Here is a 24764-nt window from a genome sequence, read left to right as displayed (position 1 = left end):
TATAGTACCTTAATTTTTCATCTTACGTTTTAAATGAAATACTTTCTAAACTCATACAAGTAATGTGTACATATGAAAAGAAGTTTGCATGGACCGTTAAGTTAAAAGACTTCAATGAAGCTACCATTTCTGTTTTCGTCCGTTTATAGATAGGTCCATACGTCTAACATGGCAAATGTAAGAGTTAAATAAGGTAAATAGCAGAACTTACTCCAGACAAACACTTTGACACGTTTGGTGGATATCGTTAATGGCACATGTATATGCCAAATTCTACATAACTAGGCCTAGGCTCTCTGGCCTGGAACTGTCAAAACAAAGCCATAATGCATATCAGGGAAACGGATCCCTGTCTTGACTTTTGTAGAGTCACCTTAGAAACATTTCTGTGAAAAAATATTTTACCGTCCGGGACGATTTTTAAGTTTTCATACAGTAACCCAGAACCGACCAAAACGGCCACGCTTTTGTCGAATAGAGATCGGATGAACATCTTTGATACAGAGTCACCTTCAGGAACATTCTGGCCCTAAGCGTGAACATGACATTGAAGTTACATTGCTGGAACGTGCAGTTTGAACGTCTTCTCGAGTTGGTGAACACTTGTACCAAACAATGTTTGAATTAGCGGACACGAAGTGGGTACGGACGGACGAACACACGGACAAAGACAGCTATCTTATCGCCCATCCAGGAGCACATCAATGACTTTATAACCTTAAAGCCTGCAGTGTGACATTAGTCCTGAACATGTGTGAGGTTACATCACTACCGTTCAAAAACGATGCTCTGTGTTAAACTTGGCCATGTCGGGGAGTATATGCTTGACGACCGCACATCCATAGATTGAACTCCATAGTGGTTATGTAGTCATATATTCATTCAGATGAGAGGCTTTCTGAACACATATATTTTGCAAAACTTTAACAGTACAAGGTAATAATTAACTGAAGAATGAGGCATTAAAAGTAAAATATATGTCAATGAATTAATAATGCATTTGCATAAAAGTGTCTGCCACCACAAGTGTCAATTCTGATCACTTCCTGACAGCTTCAAGTGATTAACATCAGCAAAATTGGACCAAACAATAAATATCAATGTTAAAAAGGTTAGAGAAAATTAATAAAGACAAAGTTCATTCAGTTATGAAACTTTTAGTTCAAACTAGCACACTTCATCTGAGTAAAACATTGATGTAAATCTTTGCTTTGTAAAACAAGTAAACTTTCAAACAAAAATGTTTTAATATATGTAAAAATATTTTATCTCTGACAATAAAAGTATAGATATGGGTAGTTAATGTGTAAGGCTGCTTCAGAGTCGAATAACATATATTTATTCTTCAAGTTACTTGTAAATATGAATTTCAAAATCGTTTGTATATTTTATTAAAACAAGAGCGCCAACTATCACAAAATACTCCAGTCCTCTTTTAAGGACACCAAGTTTGATAATACATGTTTTAACGTTAAACCAAATTAGAGATCAGAGACTTTTAATAGTTTTTGCAATTTCAATGGTCATAACTCTGGAGTGACGTAGGCTGCATGGCAAAACCTGACAAAGACTTTTAAGCCTCTACACATTCTGACAAAATGTGGTGATTATGTTATGCCAATAAATATTCTGACGAAATTTGATGACGATTGGACATATGCTTCTAAAATTATTAATCGGACAAGACTGGTTTAGGTAATTTCTATAATTAAAGGGCAATAACTCTTGAGTGTCTTAAGCGATATGGTTGGTTTTCAAACAAGTTCGAGATATTATACCCATACACATTCTGCCAGAATTTGGTGATAATTGGACAAAGGCTTTTTAAGAAACTGATCGGACAACATACTGGACCCTGCCCTAACGCCTGCCTTATCCACCCACCCACCCGTAAGCCGCAGGTAAAACTATAAAATGTCCATTCTAACAGGCGTATTAAAATAATCCTTAAATATCTAATTGTTATGCATAAACTATCACTATAATATATATATATACAATATCTTGTGATTACAAAACTCGAGGAAGACTGCCTAACATACCGGTATGTGAAATAGGAACAGTCAAAAAATTACTTTGCATTTTTTCTTAATTGAGCCTAGCATAAGTGGCATGTGATAAAAGCATTTTCATCATAAGAAATCATATAATAATTTAGGTACATGTGCATAAGATTGTCAATGAACGCAAATATTTGTGAATGCTCACATTTATAGGTAAGACAACTGTTACTGCAATAAATATCTGAATCTTGTAAACAGAGCACTCATCACAAACAAGATTTAAAAGACAATGAATGCACTGTTTCTGTTTTGGTCATTGGTTCACTTGTCCAGGATTCCCATTTTCATTGCATAGAAAGTTCCATCACCGTGGGTAGCTTGCTGAAACCAATACATGACATTGAAGCATTGATAACACATTTATAAACACAGAACATGAGAACAAGATATGTCATGGCTGTATATCAATGTACCTACAAGGACTATTCTTTCAACCATTTATCTAATTAATACTAATGACAATAAAGAAAGCCTATCTTAACTAGATGATTTTGATGTCCAATACAGAACTAACAATCTGGTACATGCACAGGAAATGTAAAGCAACAGAAGTACAGAATGGTAGTTTCTTCATGTGGTGTTAAAAGCTAAACAGATAGACATGTGTGCATGGCTACCAGATATATGATACCTGTTATATAGTAGGATAATAACAAACAAAGCTGTCACCTTGTTGATGTCCCTGTGTCTGTCCTTGCTAACAATCTCCTCCAGGATTTCTCCATCACCACGCACAAGCCTGAAATAAATATGTTAGATTGTACTTAGAAACGTGTACCTGAAAATTAACACACGTGGACAGGTTTTTTTTCAAGGGCTAAGATCTACATTTGTATTTATGATTGTTTCAAGTTTATATATCATTAACATCTAACAAACACATACAACTACTAAGTTTTCAAGTTATGCTCTAGACAAGAAAAAGTGACAAAGGGCAATAACTCTTTAATAGCTAAAATATGGTAATGGTCCCATTGACCAACCACAGGGCCACTCCAATATACCCCTGCAAACTTTGTTTGACAGAGGTATAATTAAGTATCTCCTCTTTTAAAGCAATACTTTCCAAAGATTTATTCTAACAAGCTGAATTAATCATAACATTTTTACAAAATACACATCACTTTACCATGCTGTAATTCCCATATACATAATACTACTTACAATTTTGCTGTTTAAATTTATACAATCATCCTTAATTTATACTCTTGAAAGAACTAACCATTTTACACTAGTATGTCAACTAGAAGCTGTATGTTTGTTATTTATGTCGATAAATAGCTCACTGAGCTTATGTTTCTCGTTATCATATACCTGACTTATTCTTGTATCTTGTATCTAAAAAATATTTTGAAGCCATTTACTACATCTTAAGCTGGCTGACCAAAAGGCACATAGCGTTAAAATATTCTTCAGCATACCTGTTTCTACCTGTCTCCGGGTCGTACATGTGCCGGATAGTGCTCTGCTTTTTCTCCCACTCCTCCTTGGTCATTGGCCTCATCGCCTTCGCCCTAGCCTTGTTTCCCTCCCCTGGTAAGTCTGGAAAAAATCATTGGCTTACATCAGATAATTATAATTTTATTCCGTAACTACTGTTCATTAGTACAAACATGCATTCTACTGTGCGGCAGGGTTGCCTGCATTATTTTGCCTCATTTTGCATAGTGAAACATTTCTTGCAGATTTTGTTCTTAGATTGATACAACTTGATAGTCTGAACCATCAACAACCTGGAATGTTGCATAAAGGCATGGTCAAGTATAGCCCATTCAGGCATCAACTACAGTAAGATTAAAACACAAGAGGGTTTTAAAAGAAATAAAAATGGGAAAGAGGGATATAAGAAAGTGATTAAGAGTGCCAACTGTCACAAAATAGGTCCGTCCGAATTTAAGAACACCAAGTGGTTGCACGTTCTCCCAAAATTAGAGAGCAAGCACTATGAACACAGTTTTGCCAATTCAAAGGTCATAACTCTGGAGAGACTGAGGCTATATGACTGATTATCAAACCTGACCTGACCTAATTTGTTGATGACTGGACAGAGGCTTCTGAAGTTATTGATTGTACCAGACAAAGTTTATGTAATTTGTATAATTAAAGGGAATAACTCTTGAATGACTCAAATGATACAGGTGGTTATTGAAATTTGCCAAAATATATTTAGATACACATTCTGACCAAATTTGTAGATGACTGGACAAAGGTTTCTAAAATCATAGATCGCACAAGACTGATTTTAGGTAATTTTTATAGTAAGGGGGCAATAATTATCAAATGGCTCAATGTTGCTGGCTATCAAATTTGTCTGATTTGGTGATGATTGAACAAAGGCTTCTGAAGTTATAAATCGGGCAAGACTAGTTTTAGGTAATTGCTATAATTTAAGGGTGACAACACTCATATGACTAAAGCTATATGGCTGGTTATGTAGTCCAATATCTTATGCCCATACACATTCTGACTAAATTATGCCCATACACGTTCTGACTAAATTATGCCCATACACATTCTGACCAAATTAGGCCCACACACATTCTGACCAAATTAGGTGATGATTGATTAGGCTTATGATGTTATTGACCAGCCAAAAACTAGACACCGCCTACCCGCCCGTATGCTGCAGGTTTTACTATAATATGTGCCGTTATATGAACCGGTGTATTAAAAGGTCATAACCATAACACAAGAGATCTCAAAATTAATCTCAATGAATACAATACACTTAATAACCAACTACAAATGATACCTATTACCGTCTGCCTTTGGTGTTTGTGTTGAGGTTGTTGGAAGCACTGGTCCGATGTCTGACTCAGAAATCTGGATCTTCTTGTTTCTCTTCTCATTCATCTTTATTTTCTTTTTCCGCCTTTCTTTCAGTTTTTGTTTTTTCTTTCTTTTAGATTTTCTTTTTCTTTCTTCTGAAGATGATGATGATGATGATGATGATGATGACGATGATGATGATGAGGAGGAGGATGAAGATGATGAGCTGCTTGAAGATGAGGAAGAGGTTGAAGATGATCTCCTGAAAAAAACTTGCAGTGTTATAAATGTGTTATGTTTTAGTGTATTATCATGTGTTATAAAGTGATTTTTGACAGTTTTATTCAGAATATTGTGCAACTACCAATGTGACTTTGAATATATTCCTGCCACATTTCTGTGTTATACACAAGAACATCAATTGTCGGCTTTTTAATCCAGATGTGTCTTTTTTATAATAGGGGTAATACAATTTAGATCGATCCCAGCATATTATTACCCTTTGATTTAATGCAATTATGACATTTCAAAGAAATGTTACAATACCATCTTGGAAATGCATTCACAGATGAAATAAAAGAATTTTATATTTCACCATTGACACCATTTATTAGATAAATTAATTACCTATAAAAAATGTATTCACATAAAAAAGATTTGGAAACAATTATTTGGAGTAATATTGATTTTAAAGTCATACTGCTGTATTCATTTGCTCATTTTCAAATATCCTGAAAAGTACCTATACAGATAAGGACTGCTTATCAGTAAGATGGCTATTGACTGGGAGGTGTAATCTGGCCACTTGTCTATGTGCTAAAGAGATAGTATACGAATACAGATTAATTAGTCTATCTATTAGAGTAAAGTCTACAGGTTGTATAAAGAAAAAAAAAGTTGAATTTGAAAATTATACATACAGCATACAAATTTTAAAAATGTGATTTAATTTAGAACAAGAAATAATAAATTGCCAGTTGAAATTGGAAGCTGGACTTATGTTGAGTATAATAATAATAGCAAATGAGAATTTCATCATCTGTTAGTATGTAAGGAATTTTATGATATATACGAAACGCAGTATAAATAGTAAATACAGAGTAGTCTTGTTCTCAATATTGTGTAATATATATTATATCAAAACTCTTCTTGTCAACTGAAGTGTGACATGAGATTTATTTAATAAAATTGAAACTTGATAATAAATACTATTAATAAACAAATAACACGTCTATTATATTAGATGTATAGTCTAAAATAATAGACGTGTTATACGGGATTCTTTCAATCCCTAACGTATCAACAGGTTTGTGCAAAAACTGGGTGGGTTTGAAAAATATTGAAATTGTATTGAGTGAAGTGTTTTATGTTTGAAATGGATAATAAAGGTTTATATTCATATTTTACCATGTAAGTACAAAGCTATTTTGCACAAAACAAGCATTAAACACATGATCTACCTTTCCAATAAAACGAAACTTGACTGACACAGACAACAATTATGCCAAGCGGAACGACTGGACCCAATCGTAATAGCTTGGCCACCTCCGACAAGCTTCGTGATAGAACTCGTAAATACAATCGTAACAACTCGGCCATGACTGAAGTACTCGGATTGTTGTTAAACTGTGAACATCAGCCTTGCGTTATGTTTTGACAGAATGAAGTAAAGAAAACCCCATCAAACTCATAATTATTCGTTGGATATTTATTTTTTTGTGTACGGAACTAATATAAAATAACATTATCTAGTATTATTTCTTGTTTTTATGATATTTTTTTAAACGCAATATGCTTTAACCCGGAATCCCGGTCCGAACAACTACCCACTTTTGGTACATGACATTTTGTACGTGAAGGATTTGCCATATCAAAAATCGTAAAAAATATCTGGCAACGTACAATTAATTTGGACTAGATGTGTTGCTAATTCATGCCAATTTCACAGAAATTAAAGCTTCAAAATTTTAGAGGGCCAGTTCATCTTATTTAAGATTCAGTCTGTAAAACCTTCTTTTTTGATCCTTTCTATGCTTTCTCTTTTTCTTGGTACTCTCATGGCTGAAATAAGTTGATTTTTTCGATTTTCTGGAATGAGACCGATGCCTTTCTTTCGATCTGGAAGTTAGTCCAAGTGGAGACCGGGACGTACTTCGCTTGCGTTTTTTCATTGCTAAGCAAGTGAAAAAAATAACGAAGCGAAAGCAAAATAAAATATTGCTTCACTTGGGCGCCGCCATTTTGTTTGTTTACGTTTAAACCAAATTATTAAACGAATAATTATTTTTATCAAAACTTCACTTTTATAAATATGTGAAGCATAACTTTATTTTTTTTAAATAGAAAACATATTTACAACTGGCCTATTAATGATTGGTAAATTAGGCCTACTATTTTTTTTACCTTTTTCTTTTAACGTTTTTCGTTCGAAATTGCTTGGATGCAAAAGCGTCAAAATGGCGGCATAGGTTGGCAACACTAGAAAAACTAAAAGCTTCTGATGTCTCTTTCTCAATAATGAAAATTAAGGAAGTATTTCAATATGGCTGCTGATACCCAAACAACACTTGCTTTTAATGCCTTTCAAACACAGTTAAAAACTCTTTGTTTGAAAGAATTTCCTTGTGGTCCCGGAAAATGGGTGAGTTTTTTTATTTTATTTTATTTTTGACAGAGGTGAAAGCATAACGCTTTAAGCGTGACCTAATATGGCCAAGCCAATATGTGTGGTTAAAATAAAAATATAAGCATATATTTTTTATTTCATTGATAACAGTTAACTTGTTATGACAAAGTTAATTGTTTGAACCTTCAGAAATACAGGTCTTGTCTTTGAGTTAACATGAAATTCTTTGTGATAACGAAAATTGGATAAAATTAGACATGGATTCACCAATTACCATTCAAAGGCAGGTTTTTAACCACAACAGTAAAGTATTTATTTAGAATTGAAATATTGGAATTTCTTTGTATCAATTTATTACAAACATGTATTTTTATAAATTTATATACGCATAAATATTTACCAGGTTAACTCTTTCTGAGACCAATTTTGGATCATGACAGAGTCTTTAACATCTCCATATTTAAACATAAGGAAAAAATTGCTCAGACCAGTAATGGTGGGCCAATTTAAGTGATTGCGGGCTGACCGCTGACGTCTAAGTGTCAACGATTTGTGACAATTTTTTACTAGTATCGATTAATCAAATAATTGGTTACGTTAACTCAAAGGCTGATTCCACGTTGTATATCTTGCAATTTATGTTATTTTCTCTTTCTGCACAAATAACATAACAATTTATAGCGCCAAGTACAGGTGCAGGTACTTATCAAATTTAAGTAAAATCATTTCAGCAAGCATGTCAAATGTTTCACTTCTTTATTTTATATATTACGTTATGCAATAAGTGTGAATTCATTTACCAGTAACTACTAACTAGATGCTAAATGACACAAAATGTATTTCTTTTAAATTTTCTGATCATTATCGATTAATGAATTTAATCTGATTTATTAGTCAGTCTTAATATGTCTGATTAAGCAATAACGAAAATCTGCCCGATTGCCCATTACTTCTGATCAGACAATTGTTTGAGCAACATTTATCTGTTCTCATTTTTTTTTTAAATTATCTTTTACCAATCGTCAACCAAATCATAACAGTTTGTTGTTTTTGTCATGTACACATCATTTTAGCAAGATAATATAGTTGCAAACTGTACAAAAAGTTACGCACTTTCCCAGACTGTGCAAAAAAAGAGTAGTGTTTAAAAAAAAATATTTTAGGATAAACCAGTGCGGGAAATATGATGAATGAAAATACATGTTTCAATTTGGCCTTATATAGTCGAACCTTGATGAAGTTGCTTCAATAGCTTGTGACTGTTTTTGGAAGAAAAATATAAAATACAATATAGTTTAGTTTATAATTACAAATTACATTTTTCTTGATTGTGACGAAAGCTGATATCTTGTAGAGTCATGCTTGAGTCTGTTTACTGGTTAAAAACCATTACTTCTGTCCGTTTTGAGAGGCCATGAGAAAGTACTGTACCATAAAACCCTTGTTGGGGATTGTGAGTGGCAGACAGTTTTGTTGTCGTATTTTGAATCAAATTAACTTTTTGAATCAAATTAACTTTGGTAATAAATTAGAGGATCATTGTATATATGAACATGTGTTAGTATTTATTTCATTAATATGATCATTACCATTTTGATTTGTTTCTGGTCAATAGAGGGAGTCAACTACGAAAGCAGCAAAGCCAAAGAAGAAGTCTGTCAGCAAAATTGAAAGCCAATTTTCTGTCACATTAAAAGGTTGGCATAACTCTTTTTCACCGTAACTAAAAAGTTCATGTCAGAATGATATAACATAACATCACCACTCATTTTTGCATCTGCACATGAATTGATGAACGTCTGCATTTGTAAATACTATTACTCAATAATGTATGAACATTTACCTTGATATTTGTACACCTGCACAGGTAGTTAATACATATTACTCATTTTAATTATTGGATCGAAATATAATTTGTTTTTGATTCTAATTTAGACTTTGGTGCACAGCATGAAAAAACAGAGACCCTCCAGGAGTATGTTGGGTCAGCACGGTCACCATGGAGCTTGGATTATAGCTGGTCCCAGGAAGCCAAGAAGTTAAGAGAGTTGGCAGTTAAATCCCCATGGCTCATAGATGACAGCTTTGTCTTTAACTACTTTAAAACTTTGAGAATCGTGAATAAGAATGTAAGTTTTCAAAATATAAAAATATAACCATTTTTTTTCCTCATATCAAAAAGAATCATGTAGTGTTGTATTATAATGGGGTATAAACAAATGTTTATGCACAAATGTAGCTAGGTTCTAATGTCTTACATGAACTTACATATTTTTGCAGAATTGGTCAGTATTAATAGCTTGAAGTCCATACTCTCAGAATATGTTAGAACCAAGGTTTTTTTAAAATTTCACTAGTAATACAGCTGGCTGTATGACTTGACCATGCATTATAGGATTTTCAAAAAAACTTGCCATGAAGGTTTACCATGATCAGGTAGTGTGTCGCGCACAAGACTTAAGTCTGTACCTTATCACAATTAGAGGTCAAATGTTGGAATGAGCCTTGTCTGGGCTGTATCTTGACCATGCAATACAGGATTTTCAAAGAACTTGCCATGAAGGTTTACCATGAAAATGGGATGTGTCACACACAAAACTAAGGTCTAGACCTTAAAGACAAAGGTCACATTTAGAGGATAAATGTTAAAATGAGTACTTTTGGTAGAACTTGTTTGGACTAAGCCTTATCCGGGCTGTATCTTTAGCATGCATTTTATGATTTTCAAAAACTTGCCAAGGGGTTCACCATGCTGAGGCATAGTTTCACAGGTACACATATTGGTTATTTTGTGTTGAAATTGTATAGAAGAGCTTTATGTCTTATGTCTGTGACAAAGGCTCTTTCAATAGGCTCGCCATTTAGCGTAAGGTTTGTTGAAATTGTGATTGTAATGCAAGGCATTCCTTGATGGAAGGAAATATTTTCTACTGGTATTTTATTTTTAATGTTAATATTTATAGTTATTCATGTTGGTTTCTGCATGTACATTGTACATATATTTGTTGTAACCTGTCAGGTGACAGAGATAGATGCAAACCTACTGCGCTTCCACAACCTGGAGGAGCTGACTGTGAGCTGTAACCTCATCTCCTCCATCAACGCCAACAACCTACCAGCTAACCTCAAGGTCAGACATGCCTTCACTGAACTCATTTAATATATATTATGCAATGTGTTTGAGATTATCAAATCATCATAATTCACACTTTTTTGAGAAAAGTCAAGAAAACATGTTATTTTACAGGTGCTGGAAGTGTGTGCCAATGAGGTGAGTGACTTGTCATCCCTGTGTGAAAAGCCCCCACGCCTCATACACCTTGGCCTTGGCTACAACCGCATCTCTGTCATTGGAGACTATCTCACAGGACTTTACTGGTATGATGGTAAATTTCAATAGAGATTTAATGTCTTTATTTAAATGTTGATACATGTTTAGAAGATTCATTATGGATATATTTATATATTTGACCTGCAGATTAGAACTCTAAACTTAGTGTAAGAATTGATGATAAGATGAATATAGTTTGCTTAGTTATCATTAAAACTGTTAAAAGATATAAAACTTTTGTTTTTAGATGCCTTTAACGAAACTTTTGCGTAATATAAGAACTCGTGCTTGCATCAGTAACCATAATATGACATGTATGTTTAGGCCGGAGCTACTGTCACTGGATTTGAGTAACAACAACCTGAGTGACCTGCTGGACATTGTGCAGAAACTGGGCTCGCTGCCAAAACTGCGCAACCTCATCCTCCAGGGAAACCCCCTAGCTGTATGTAAATGTATTTATGGCTCATTATAATTGACTTTAACATATATGTCAGGGCCATTTCACCAGTTTTGGGGAAGATGTCCTAGCCCTTTTTTGTGGGGAAAAAGCATTTTTATGTTCATTTTTGGGGAAAATGTCAAACATTTTGGAAACAAATGGGGTAAATTATCAATAAGCAGTAAGTAAATGATTTAGAAGCATCATTTAATGAATCTAGAGAGGGAGGCTGCAAGGTATTGCAGAATATTGAAAAACAAATAGCCCTCTCTGTGAGTATTGATGAATGTCCTACGGAGATAAACGACCATCCGTTTGCACATAAGGTCATTCAATCAGGAATTTACAATCTTTGCCGATCTCTATTTTTGCTTTGTTTAGGAAAATTGAAGTAATTCGATTTTGTTTTAGGTTTGTTAAAATATATTGCTTTTTATTGCGGATTTTGTCTGAGAATCGGGAATTTTAGAGGCTATTTTGGGGGAAAAACAGTGTCCGTGACTTGATGAAGTAGCCAGCAACTGGCTAGACCAAAGAAGGGTAAAAAGGCCCTGTATGTCACTAACAATATTTGAATTGTTAGTGTGAAAAGATAAATAAACATGAAAATGACCACATCAACTATACAAATAATCTTATTGTAATTTCAATCAAGTAATCATTATTGATTATAATGGATAACAATACATACAAATAATCAGATGTTATGGAATTGACTACACATAAAGAATAAGTCATAATTATCAAATGCATTTTGATTCCTTTTGATAACATTGAACTGTCCATATAAAATAATAAGATTTAAGAATAGTAAACATACTCACTGGCTTAATGCAAGATGGTATTCCTTTTTGACAGCTAATCCCTGGTTACCGTGGCTACACAGTAGACAGCTTACGGAAGCTAAATGTCCTAGATGACATCATGATATCGGCAGACGAGAGGCATTACTTCAAGGGTCTAGCCAGGAGAAGAGGTTGGTTCCTCTTCCATATGTGCGGATAGAAAACAGTTTACATTACCCTTTTACATTGTTTGCATACAAAAATGATGTAATACACAGGGTTTTGTTACATAACAAGAGATAAGATCCATATAAATTATAATGTAAAAGAATGACACATGTGGCATTACACATTTCTTCATTACTGCTTCAATGAATACCATAATAATACTAATAAAAAAACGGTTTGCTGCAAAGAAATGTTTACTGTTTTTACAACACTTAACACGACAGCTGTTCTCTTATAGAGCACATCCTGGATGAGGCCAAGCTTCTGTTCTCAGTTTCGTACATCAAGGGGATACCTATGCCAGATGAGATTAAGGTAACATCGAGTGAATTGTTGTATTTAGTTTATGTGTAGTCTTGAGATGTTTTGGTATAATTTGTGCATTACCTTTTATATGTATCTTGCGGTACAAGTGTAGACTTTGTCAACTGTGTTTTATAGAGCCCGGAGGATCAGCCTGAGTTCCCGGTTGTAGAGAGGAAGTACTTTGTGCAGTTCATGTTCTTGGCTGACACTTCTGTGAGACCAGAGCCCGATCAGACTGCCGGCGAAGATGAACTGGCTGACATTGCAGAGCTGTCCGCCCTACAGTCAGACAGGACAGTACCTACATCAGAGCGAGAACAGGTCCACTCACTTTTCTATTTTCTAAATAGCATGCTGTTAAGGTGTATTGTACAGTACTTCTGTGAGTTTCTCTCTGAGTGTCTCTAGATCTTATTGTTTTAAAAGCAGGCACTTTGCTTACAGTAGTTGAGACAAGAAGGTTTATTGGGAGATTACACTAAAACAGTGAGATTGTTTTATCTGTAAATGAATTATTTTTTAATAAGGGTTAATAACATTTAATTAATCTCATTTATTGTACAACAATCATCAATCAAAATATTTCATTAAAAGCTCATTTATCAGTAATGGTGATTTCAATATATGTGAAATAGCCTATGAAATGTATTGCAGATGGATGCCGTGGAGCCAGTGGAGAAGAACGTGTACTTTACTGAGGCCCCTGACATCCTCCACACCATTGATCATGCTGGTATAACCACCTTCTTTCTAATTATTCTCCTAAACATAACACACAACCAAAATCTTGGTGCAGTGAAAACTAAACTGCAATGTTTCCCCAGAGGAGAGAATGATTGTGATGGCTGTTGTGTATTTCAGCTGTGAGAGAGCCGACCCCGGAGCTGCAGGAGAAACAGAAGGCTGAGGGCGATGAGGAGGAGCAGGCCAGCACAATTAAGGTCAGCATCAAAACACTGTTGTTAATGTATGAGTGCAAATACCTAATCTTAGCCATTATTCAAAAATCCTTCAAGATATTGAACTGTAACATGGTATATACATGTTGCCTGTGAAAATAAGCACATTAAAAGCAATATCCATAACTCTAAAATTAATTATTGTTGAGCGGTGCCCCTTGTTCAACTGAAAAAAAACCCACAACAGATGAGCATTAGTTTTCACTCAATGGCGCTCTTATTTAATACTTGCATACAAATACTGAAGTTTAATACAGAATAATTGCCAATCAACGGTTTGGCTGTAAATTTTTGGTAACCGTAACGTCATTTGCTATTAGCTTATACTGTTTGTCTGACACCTGATATATCTTGCCAGCTTACACTGTTGTTTGACTTAAAGTTATGTTTTCTGTACAATATTATAACAATGTTTGTAAAACTGATGGTTTGTTGCAGCTGTCGGCGGTTGATTCTGTGAAGCTGCCGTGGTCTGAGGAGGTAGAGTGTAACTGGATGTCAGCAGTTGTCAGGGATGACCTCATCGCCCTGCGAGACTTTCTAAAACAGGGCATGCAGGTCTCTGTGCTTGAGGAACTGGTATGACACCTTACAGTCTTGCATTGAACATTATGTTGCCTTTTTGCTTTACATGTAGTAGCAAAGAAGTAAGGTAAATTTATTACTTTTGATAAACTGTTGAATATTTGAATCATATTGTGCACAAAAAGATTTTTCAGATAATAGATTAATTAAATTATAAAAAAAATATTTTGCAGATAGTTAATCTATTAAACTTTATTTTTACCTGGAATTAAAGAAATGTATTGTTTACTATGTATAATAATCATTTTCTTCATTATTTATGCAACCACATATGTATTTCTAACGCATTAGTGACTGTGATGTTTTCAGACATTAGCCTATCCTATAATCCCGGAGGAGACAGCAGAGGTGGCCCAAGTGCCCAAGGTTTGCCGCTGTGCATTGTTGTTCTCACTACCAGATCTTTATCTGTAACAGGATGTTCTCATTTCATAACACACAGATTCTGGGAATCAGCAGTCTATGTCTATTTACAAAAATAGTCTTAGTTCTATAAAACTTTATAATTTTTACTACCGGTATATTAAATGATATTCAAATTTAATTTAATAAATACCTTGCTGTCTGTTCCTAGTCTTTGTTTATAACACAGTTATAACAGTTGTTAATATTAATTTAACTAATTAAACCTATTAACATGAAATACAATACATTTCTTCTGGTCTAAGGTTATCTTTCTATGAACTGTAGAAAACCTCTTTAGAAATCCAGTTGAATACCAACCCTTCGACTTTTATCCGTGCTTCTTTTACACTCAGTAGAAATTTGTGGATTTTTAGCTCACCTAACCATGAAGTGGTCAAAGGTTATTAGCTTTTGTGATCACCATTTGTCTGTCGTCCATCCACTACTGGTTTGTTTACTATCTAAATGCCACAATTTCAGACCAATGTGTCTAAAAGTTGGTCAGAATGAGTTTACTGATGAAATCTCCGACAAGTATAACTTCGACAAGTATAACTTTGGGCATTTTGGGTTAAAAAGACATTGTTTATGCAATAGAGGCTGCAATTTTCATCTTATCTATTTGAAAAGTGATAAAAATGTTTGTCTTCATGACATTTCAATCAAGTTCAAATACTGGTCCTCTACAATTAAACACTTGGTCATTGGATCAAATCTTGGTTTACACAAAAGAGGAGATATAAGCTTGCTCAGAATGATTGGCTTTAGGAAATCTAGGTCCAGTTAGAATAATGGTCATGTGGGTAGTAAACTAGATCTTCAATGCTTAGATCAATTTTGTTTACTCAATATAAGGTTTAATTTTCATGGTAGCATCAGATATGATAATGTTTATCAAATCTAGGTCAAGATTGGATATAGGTTTTGTCTGGTGAAAAAGTAGGACACTTGTGCAAATCATAAAAGTATCTATGAATGCAATAGAATGCCATGCCCTGAGAACCATATATCAGGTGAGCGAACCAGGACCCAGGGCTTTATTGTTTTTCTTTTCATTTAAAGAACATTCAAAGCTTATTTTGGAAGGAATTGATAATTAATCCAAAATATGTCATTATTTTGCAATTATGAATTAAGATAAAACAAAACCCTAGTTAATGTCACCGTATCACATATCATTTTTACAATCATATAAATTGATACTTTATTTTTGGTGAAATTCTGCAAAAAAATTTACAAGTATTAGTACAATTTACTCAAAATTTATTGTGCAATGGAAGTTGGAAATAAAATTATGAAAAAAACATGAACAAATCAAGAAAAATGGTTGAAAAAAAATACATTAATATGTATAATAGTTTCTATATAATTGAATTTTTTTATAGAACAATCAAACTTCAGCACAAACATGTCCAACAACTCCTGTTTCAGTTATTTCAGTTTTCCTGTTTTATTTTAGAGTGGGAGTGCGCAGGTACTGGGTGGCTAGATACAGTATATCTATCTATTGTGTGTGATGATAGCTTCTTAGTTTATTAAGTTATAATTCCGAATTACAGAACTACAGTTGCTATCAGTTGCTATGGATGTCTAACAATTTTCTGCAGAGAGCAATAGTCAAAATAAGATAAATTGATAATTCACATAACAAAATATAAAGAACACTCATAGTAAAAAATCATAAAAATTGTAAATATAAACAATTGCTTGTTTTAGTCTAGGCAGTCAAGTCGTATGAGCCGAGCTTCCAGGAAGTCAAAATCGTCAATGAAGAGTCAGGCGGTATGGTTGGGAACACTGGGTGCAGTGCATAGATTGGCTACACATTAAATGCTCTTGTTGCAGGAATATCTTGTTTTGAACATAACAATAATCAATATTGTATGCATTCATTGGAAAACAGAGTATACAAGATGCACACTCGCAATGGTACCACTGGATATTTGCACTGTAACTTCCGCTTAAGCATATCTTATTGTGAGGTTTTGTAAACATCAAGACAAATGGATTGGGCTACACAACATTACCTTCAGTTCATCTCAGCATTGTAAATGGTTGATGACTTGGTGCAAATACTGTTTGATTATTTTTTTCTTGGCTTTGATTAAAAAATGATTATATAAAACAAATGCACTATAGATTTCTGCAACTTCTGCACATTAGGTAATTGGTTGTTGGCGCGCCAGATGATCCACTATAGCAGGGACAAACATTGAACAAGAGATGGAACCTGCAATTCACAAAACTGGTTTTTCCCATGACTCTACAATTAAAACACCATATTTCGGCTAATGAAATTTATGTAACAGATCAAGATTCTATTGTTTTTATAGGAACATGTGTCTGTTTAAACAGTACAATGTTGGGGGAAACCAGACAGTTTATAATTCCAGGCTTCTATTATAAAATGCTTATGTTAGTGATTGTGTTTTTATTATTTTGAGAGTTTCAGTTGCAAATTGAATACATTTTTTTCTTCTCTTTTTATATTTTACTCAGAGAGTGACTAACAAGCCTAGCTATGACCTCTTACGGTTTTCAGTATAATGCTCAAGATTGCAAACATGCATGGCCAGTGTTCTGCAGTATTGTCATCTTAAGGTAGCTTGCTAGGTGACCAGAGTAGCAATCAGCATCAACATATCATGCAGGGGGAGCCTCTGATGGCTTAGCAAGAAACCTGTGACCATATATAATGTCCTTCATGTGGGTTGTGGTGACATTGTAGGTGGAGGGATTCCCCCTTGATGCCTCCACTCCGGTTGCTGGAGCCAAACCTGCAAAGAAAGATAAAAAAGAAAAAGATGAGAAGACAAAAGTAAGCTGTTAGATGTCATAGTCACAAGTTGGTAGACATTTCCAAAAACCTTTCTTTGACAATTGTTCTTAGGATTATGTCTTTAATTTTTCTGTGTCTTTGTCTGTAAAATTTTCAGCTGGAAATAGTGTCTGCATGGACAATACATCTTTCTCTTGAAAGCTTGTCTACTGTTGATCTGTCTTTACACTTTCAAAATTCTTTAGGCTATAATAGATTTCAGGTAAGGTTTATCATAGCTAAGGTTTGTGTCTTTTCCTTTATGATCTGTTTTATTTTGTAGCAGTGCTAGTTTCTATATACCGTTATTGTTAATGCTGTTCAGTTGTGTTAACATTATTTAGAAAACGGCCAGGTTAAATGTTTGTGTTGTTTTTAACAATAATCAGCTAATTTCCCCAATATGGTTGTTTTTAAAAAAGAATTAACAGTCCTTGCTGTGTAATCTTTTGATGGTGCGGATAGAGCTAACACCAACTACTAGTTGTCTTTAATGATGTAATTTTATGGAATAAATAAGAATTAAACTATAAGTTATACATAAATGTACAATCATGTGAATAAAAGTTAATGTTAGTATTGGTTCTGTAAAGTATTTGAATTATTGATGAATTAGAAATCATATCTACCAGTTAATTCATAAAATGTTCAAAACCAATTTTGTATGTGCATTTCATTGTTCAGCTTAGTTATAGGTTACAATGCATGTTTGTGTGTGTGCAGAGTGGCGGCAAGGACGGCAAGGACAAGGGGGACAAGAAGAAGAAAAAGGGTGAGCCTGAGCAGGAATTGAAGCGTAACCCCCCAACGTACACCACCCTCGCCTCCTGGCATGTGCCTCTAGCGGAGTTCCTGGAGGGGGAGTTTACGTACCAGGGTGTGTTTTCCCAGGGACACGTAGAGATAGCTTCTACCGTCAAGAGTCTTGACTTTGAAAACAGCAGAAAGGTATGGCACACTAAATGGCTGACAGTTTGGCTCATCACCTTATATTCATACTACAAGTATGTCAAAACAGGACTTTCCTGAGGTGTCTAACATATTAATTAACCTATTAAGCTGAAGAAGCTCTAAACTTAAAAAGATGAGGGTTTTTTTCACATTTAGTATTAAAAAGTATTACTGGTACTTGGCATATGATAGAAAAAGCTGATATCTTTTAAAGCCATTACCGTTTAAATAAAATGTAGAACTCCAAATCCCGTACATCCGGAAGAGGGTCTAGCAGAAATTCTAGAAAAGATGTGAGTAAAGTAGTCACGAGTTAATGCATGTAGACATCGAGTGTTACATTTATTACCGAATGAACAACAACCAGTTGTAAACAATATAATTAGTATTGTGTTTCTGCACAAGTAGGGTTTAGAAGAGTGACTCTCTTTCTAGAATGCTGCACCACACTCCTGCAAATATTTTGTACCTATCATTAGTTTTCATCTAAAAAAATTGAATTCAGTGCTACTTTTCCTTAGCCACTGTATGCACAAGTTCATGATTAGTTTTTATTTCTAGCTTTCAGTGCTAGGCCGTTTGAAAAGCTTTAGCAAGTCCTCAATGACAGGGAATTTAAAATGTCAAAGTAGAACTTCTACACAGTCATCAGCTGTAAGAAAACCGTTGTTCTTGGTTGCTCTGTCAATTTTTCCCTGATATTGTGTTGATTAGTTTTCTGAGTGAGTTATGTTATCCCTCTCCTGGTAATTTTTACATCAGTTATTTTTTGTCATAGTTTACTTTTCCATTAAAGTTTGTTTACGCACTAAAAAATGCAAATTATGTAAGTTCAGCTATTCTTATGTATGGTAATACATGTACAATCATGTAGTGTTGTGGAATTGTTTTACATAACAAACAAATCATTCGATCACATCTTGACCTTTGTGTCAATCACTAATTTGGATAGATCTGTTATTATTTCATCTCTATCTGAAAGCAGAATTTGGCATATAAATGAGTACCCGTAGCATGTGACATGAAATTACCAGCATCTTATTTAGGGTGAGTGGCATGTAGTTTGCTGTGATAGAAACATGGCTTTTACCAAGTTGCTTCATGCATGCTTTATTGTGTTAATAGTTTTACAATTTCCATATACCGTACTAGTAACTAACTAGTAACTACATATAGATTATAAGCGATATCATCATTATAACACCATTATGTTCCATTGATATGGTAGTTTAGCCTGAGATCGGAAATTAATGCCACAATTTTCATCTAGCCACTAACATCTTGTACGCTCTGTTTGTCTGCTCTGTGATATGCTTGCTTTCTGGTTTGCACATACAGGGTGCTAGTTCATCTCGTCGACCATCTCGCTCATCTCGCACGGGTCTCCTTGATGTAAGTATGCACATCCTACATCCACACCCACACTACAATGACCACTAACACATGATTATCTAATATAGGCATTTAATTGTGCCACAATTTGAAGTCTGCTTTCAAAAGCCATCTTTTTTACAAACATTCGCCCCTTGCTTGAGTGCGGTGATGTGATCTGAGTCAATTCGTCAGAGTAGCTCAATGCTCACATTTAGGCGGTACAACTCAAGGCCGCAAGAATCATAACTGGTGCCACAAAATACTGTAATATATCTAAACTCTGAAATGATTTAAACTTTGAACCTTTAATCAAGTTTCTGTTTTGTATAAAATTGAAACATATTTGTATCACAACATATTTATCGCTCTGGCTTCCTGACCAGCCCAATCATAGATACACTTTCAGAAATAACAATTCCATCCCACCTCTCGCTTGCAAATCTCAACTCTACCAAACATCATTCTTTCCTTCTGCCATTCATGAATGGAATCTTCTTCCTCCAACTGTTATCTCATAACCGTCCCTTGTAGCTTTCAAATCAGCTTCGAATCCTGTTCCACGTTTCAAATCTAACCTTTTCAATGTTGGACTGAGAAAAAATCAAATGCTTCATGCCTGGCTTCGCCTTTCCTGTAGCTCACTAAAACACGACCTCCATCGGTGTGCTCTGATCGACTCATCTGTTTGCTCATCTGGCCAATCAGAAACCGTAGCCCATTTCCTTATGTACTGTAGACACTTTGAGCAATTGCGTCTTTTTTTCTAACCTTTGATGCCACCCTCCCATCCCTTAATAACCTCCTATATGGCGAAAATCACTGAACCCATGAATCAAACAAAGATGTCATCTTAAAAGTTCACCTGTTCATCGCAAGGACACTTCATTTCTGAAAGTAACTGACCGACTCAAATAAGTGGAGGCCTCGAGTCCCCTTACGTTTTGTTTCCATACCTATTAATTATTAACGACATTAACTTCTTTCCGTCTTTATACTTTTTTTAATACTTGATTTCTTACCATTACATTTCCCCTTAATTCACTTTTTTTTTTTACTACACATTTTTTTTCCAAAATATACTTGTTTACACTTGCTTTTAATATATATAATTATTCTTTTTATTCTCACTATAACTAGAATAATATTTTTTGCATTCTAAGTTGTACCATACTTACGTAGCAATAAACTCCCTATGATTTGTTATAACAGTTATGGAGATTGTTTGAACCTTTTGTAGATGAAGAGAAAGGTAATTGTTCACAACTGGTGTTGGGATTGTGTGAAATGAACAAAAGGTAGCATGTTCAGGTGTGAGGATATGGGTCTGGGATTATGAACTGTGTGAAACATGGCACACATTGCATGTTCAGGTGTGAGGATATGGGTCTGGGATTATGAACTGTGTGAAACATGGCACACATTGCATGTTCAGGTGTGAGGATATGAGTCTGGGATTATGAACTGTGTGAAACATGGCACACATTTCATGTTCAGGTGTGAGGATATGGGTCTGGGATCATGAGCTGTGTGAAACATGGCACACATTGCATGTTCAGGTGTGAGGATATGGGTCTGGGATTATGAACTGTGTGAAACATGGCACACATTGCATGAACAGGCGTGAGTATATGGGTCTTGGATCATGAACTGTGTGAAACATGGCACACATTGCATGTTTAAGTGTGAGGATATGGGTCTGGGATTATGAACTGTGTGAAACATGGCACACATTGCATGTTCAGGTGTGTGGATATGGGTCTGGGATTTTGAATTGTGTGAAATGTGGCACACATTGCATGTTTAAGTCTGAGGATATGGGTCTTTGATCATGAACTGTGTGAAACATGGCACACATTGCATGTTGAAGTGTGAGGATATGGGTCTGGAATTATGAACTGTGTGAAACATGGCATACATTGCATGTTCTGATGTGGAGATATAGGTCTGGGATTATGAACTGTGTGAAACATGGCACACATTGCATGTTCTGATGTGGGGAATATAGGTCTGGGATTATGAACTGTGTGAAACATGGCACACATTGCATGGTCCAGTGTGGGTGTATGGGTCTGGGTTCATGAACTGTGTGAAACATAGCACACATGCTAGGATCGCTAACAGTGTTAAACATGGCTTGCATTAAATGAGAAGTTATCATAATAATCCATGCTAATGACGCTAAAAAGCCATGATTTTTTACCTGCATTTTCTGGGGTTTTGAAAGCTAGGCAAATGAAAGTTGTTAAACATTTTTCCAAGGTGACCTCACTGTTACTTTGTTTTTTTAAGAGTGTTTGCAGCAAAAAAACCCTTAAACTTCAGATCTGGTTTATTTGTGGAATTTTGTGAACTGTCGTATACACTACGATAAAGTTTTCAGATATTTAAAAACATGTATTGCTTCTTTGATTTTCTTTACTCCAGGCCATAGCTAGGAAACTTCATGATATCCGCATATAACTTCACAATTTAAACCTTATCTATGCATGGACATCCAATGATTGCAATTGCAAGCAGATCTCCTGTTCTTGTATGACATCCCTTTATTAATTATCAATATTAGCATTTACCTTTTTACAGGACAAGAAAGCAGACCCAAAAGATAAAGGCAAAAAACCAACTTCAGCTGGCAAAAAGAAAGAAGACCCAAAAGACAAGAGTAAAGGTAATCTGCTATAATACAATTTCAAGAGTATTGGTAAGCTCCTAAGGTATAATTCAAAACATTTTTATTGCTCTCAAATAAAGTAAATGTTGTAAGTTTTAAATCCAATGCACATAGGTTTGAATTATGTATAGTATTTGAAAATAAATAACATGCTATTTTACTCACTTTGAATTTTGATTGTTCTTATGTAGAGCGTAAAGGCAGTGCAGCCAAGGGTGGTAAAGCTGATACCAAGGGGGACAAGAGTGGGAAGGGCGTTAAAGGGGGAGTCGCTGCCCCTGAAGAAGAGGAGGATGCTGGACCACCACCGCCACTCGAGGTCAGACAAACATAACACTGAAAGCCAATATATTGCTGGCTTCACATTATTTAATTCAATGTAATTTTTTGTTTTGGGAAAATTTTCCCAATATAAATGTACTGGTAATGCAAGACACACTTACAGAAATGCATAAAGACCATACATTTCAACTCAAATTTGATATACAAGTCATTATTTTTACAGTAGTTCTGTTTACATATTTAGTACAACAGCCAAAGTTGACTTTCAGATCCATGTGGAAGTAAACCTGCACCACTGGAAGACAGCCATGGACCTGCTGAAGGATGAGGAGGAGAGGAACAAACCTCCAACTGAAGAGCAACAGGAAGTCTGAGGAACTTTGGGTACAAAAACCCACATTTCTGACTGAGTAGTGACTGGCATGGACTAAAGTCCTTACACAAAAATATTTTAAATTAAAACAAAACATATTTTTGTTCCTATACTAAGTTTAATTTATCAATATAATAACTGTTGAGTGTTTATTTTGATTATAAATTAACTTTTTTTGTATTGTATACTGTTACTATTTTAGATGTTTGTAAAATCTAAGTCCTTGTTTGTTTCTGGAAAGTAGGGTCATAACAAATTATAAATTTAATGGTAGCATAATGGACTTTTACAACATTGCCAAACTAGATTGGATAGTAACTTATTTAACAGCTTCAGCAAAAGACATACAAGATGAAAAGTGCTGACACTATTGAAAAGCAAAGTATATGCAGAATTATTGTGTTTCACATATTGTAAAACCAAGGTTTTTCTAATTTTTTTCAATGAAATTTGGAGTAAATGTGTTTTTGGGGATTCTGCAACAGACACTGTAAGATTTTGCTTATAAATCAAAGAAAAAAAAATTAAGGAAAAAATGGTTACTATTAAAAGATTTGTTCCATGTGAAGTCAAACATTGAAGAAAATTTTAAAAATTATTTCTTTTTGATCAAATGCATTGCCTTATTTCAGAATATCCAAACAAATACATACTTAGTTTTCAAACGTTGGGTTTGTCCATTTTGAGGAAAATTGGATTTTTAACTCAACTATTCAAAATGAAATGACCCAAACCTTTTATGGATATGTCAGATCAGATTTAACACATTTCAACCAATTTTGATTTTGAATGAAAAACAAATGTTTATCACCATAATCTTGGTTCTTGAGTAAGTAAAACTCACAATAATTGTATTACCTTGTAATATGTATAAATCATTACAATTACAAGTCGTAGAAGCCAGGAGGTTTCTGTTTTAGTTTTAACAATGTGATTATGGACACATTTACACAGGTGTTGCCTCCAGTTGTGTGATGTTTAATTGTCTGTGATATAAACTTTATCAAAATGAAATGTTTTATGTAACTTTTTTAATCATAACATTTTATACTTTGTTGCAATGAAATTTTAATGACATAAAACAGATTGTTTAAACTGGTGGTGAGCTTCTTTATTCGCAACCTTTGAACATTTATTTGTGAACCAATGTTGATCTTATACGCTACCTTAGAAATGAAATTGTGAACCGATGTTGATCTTAGACTCAACTTTAGAAATGAACTTAAGAACCAATGTTGATCTTATACGCAACCTTAGAAATATACTTGTGAACTGATGTTGAAGGATTGATCACATTTTTTCTTGAGTTTATGCTATATGAGCGCAGTAGGGCACAAAATAAACACTTACATTTACATATGAAATAAATATTCATGTTGACTATAAGCAGTATCTTCTGCAATTGAGTATTTGTTCTTAATGAAGTGTAACCGACAACATGTTTGTATAAAAGGATAGCTGATATTTGTAACGTAGTGTATTATTGGTAAAATGGTGTTGCGCTAATCCAATCAGAGTGCAAAATTGAAACAAGAGGCCCAAAAGGGCCTATGCACTACTGGCATGGCTTTTGTGGTCATATCAATCCAGAGCATGTATGAATGGGTAAAAGGCAACAGACATATAGTTTATGTTTTGTGTTTGGGTTACCTGACAACGTAGCACGTTCAACATCTGAGCCCAGAAAGTATTGTAAGCAGATTAGTTGCATGAACTATTTTAATATGTGCCAAGTAAAAGTCATCTGACAAAAAAAAAATGCTTTCAAAACTGTACTCATAGTAAAAATTTCTGTAGTT

At 34.5% G+C, this 24764-nt stretch overlaps 2 protein-coding genes across 9 annotated transcripts; one reads left to right on the top strand and one right to left on the bottom strand.

Annotated features, from left to right (window-relative positions):
- Nucleotides 1-894: 894 nt before the first annotated feature.
- Nucleotides 895-12160, bottom strand: LOC128231535 (ADP-ribosylation factor-like protein 6-interacting protein 4). 2 transcript variants are annotated; one of them, XM_052944524.1, is made up of 5 exons: nucleotides 12056-12160; nucleotides 4823-5094; nucleotides 3485-3605; nucleotides 2733-2802; nucleotides 895-2384 (listed from the first exon to the last, which is right to left on the bottom strand). In XM_052944524.1, exons 2-5 carry the CDS (start codon nucleotides 4914-4916, stop codon nucleotides 2325-2327), a joined length of 345 nt encoding a protein of 114 aa, XP_052800484.1. In that variant the 5' UTR covers nucleotides 4917-5094; nucleotides 12056-12160; the 3' UTR covers nucleotides 895-2324. The 2 variants fall into 2 exon arrangements, with proteins under 2 accessions (XP_052800484.1, XP_052800483.1); XM_052944523.1 differs by lacking the exon at nucleotides 12056-12160 and adding an exon at nucleotides 6843-7077.
- LOC128231534 (leucine-rich repeat-containing protein 43-like) lies at nucleotides 7282-24064 on the top strand. 7 transcript variants are annotated; one of them, XM_052944515.1, is made up of 22 exons: nucleotides 7282-7473; nucleotides 9074-9155; nucleotides 9394-9587; nucleotides 10478-10588; nucleotides 10706-10836; nucleotides 11114-11234; nucleotides 12090-12207; nucleotides 12483-12559; nucleotides 12686-12871; nucleotides 13205-13283; nucleotides 13412-13491; nucleotides 13948-14088; nucleotides 14404-14460; nucleotides 15959-15973; nucleotides 16216-16281; nucleotides 17228-17317; nucleotides 18041-18265; nucleotides 18508-18561; nucleotides 19607-19660; nucleotides 22223-22307; nucleotides 22502-22629; nucleotides 22862-24064. In XM_052944515.1, the coding sequence occupies exons 1-22, from the start codon at nucleotides 7375-7377 to the stop codon at nucleotides 22964-22966; spliced, it is 2298 nt and encodes a 765-aa protein (XP_052800475.1). In that variant the 5' UTR covers nucleotides 7282-7374; the 3' UTR covers nucleotides 22967-24064. The 7 variants fall into 7 exon arrangements, with proteins under 7 accessions (XP_052800475.1, XP_052800476.1, XP_052800477.1 ...); XM_052944516.1 differs by lacking the exon at nucleotides 15959-15973; XM_052944517.1 differs by lacking the exon at nucleotides 19607-19660.
- The last annotated feature ends 700 nt before the right edge of the window (nucleotides 24065-24764 follow it).

Source organism: Mya arenaria, chromosome 4 (genome assembly GCF_026914265.1).
Source record: "Mya arenaria isolate MELC-2E11 chromosome 4, ASM2691426v1".
NCBI classification, from domain to species: Eukaryota; Metazoa; Mollusca; class Bivalvia; order Myida; family Myidae; genus Mya; species Mya arenaria.
Note: the sequence above shows the minus strand (reverse complement) of the source record. Positions and strands in the feature narration are given on the sequence as shown.

What these genes read in the sequence shown, in the direction of transcription:
- LOC128231535 (XM_052944523.1), bottom strand. Translation starts at nt 7,003, where the DNA reads ATGAAAAAACGCAAGCGAAGTACGTCCCGGTCTCCACTTGGACTAACT. An exon ending in ACAAACACCAAAGGCAGACG is followed by an intron (nt 3,606 to 4,822) that starts GTAATAGGTATC and finishes GATTTTTTCCAG; the next exon opens with ACTTACCAGGGGAGGGAAAC. An exon ending in CCGGAGACAGGTAGAAACAG is followed by an intron (nt 2,803 to 3,484) that starts GTATGCTGAAGA and finishes TATTTATTTCAG; the next exon opens with GCTTGTGCGTGGTGATGGAG.
- LOC128231534 (XM_052944515.1), top strand. Translation starts at nt 7,375, where the DNA reads ATGGCTGCTGATACCCAAACAACACTTGCTTTTAATGCCTTTCAAACA. An exon ending in TGAGAATCGTGAATAAGAAT is followed by an intron (nt 9,588 to 10,477) that starts GTAAGTTTTCAA and finishes GTAACCTGTCAG; the next exon opens with GTGACAGAGATAGATGCAAA. An exon ending in CCCAAAAGACAAGAGTAAAG is followed by an intron (nt 22,308 to 22,501) that starts GTAATCTGCTAT and finishes GTTCTTATGTAG; the next exon opens with AGCGTAAAGGCAGTGCAGCC.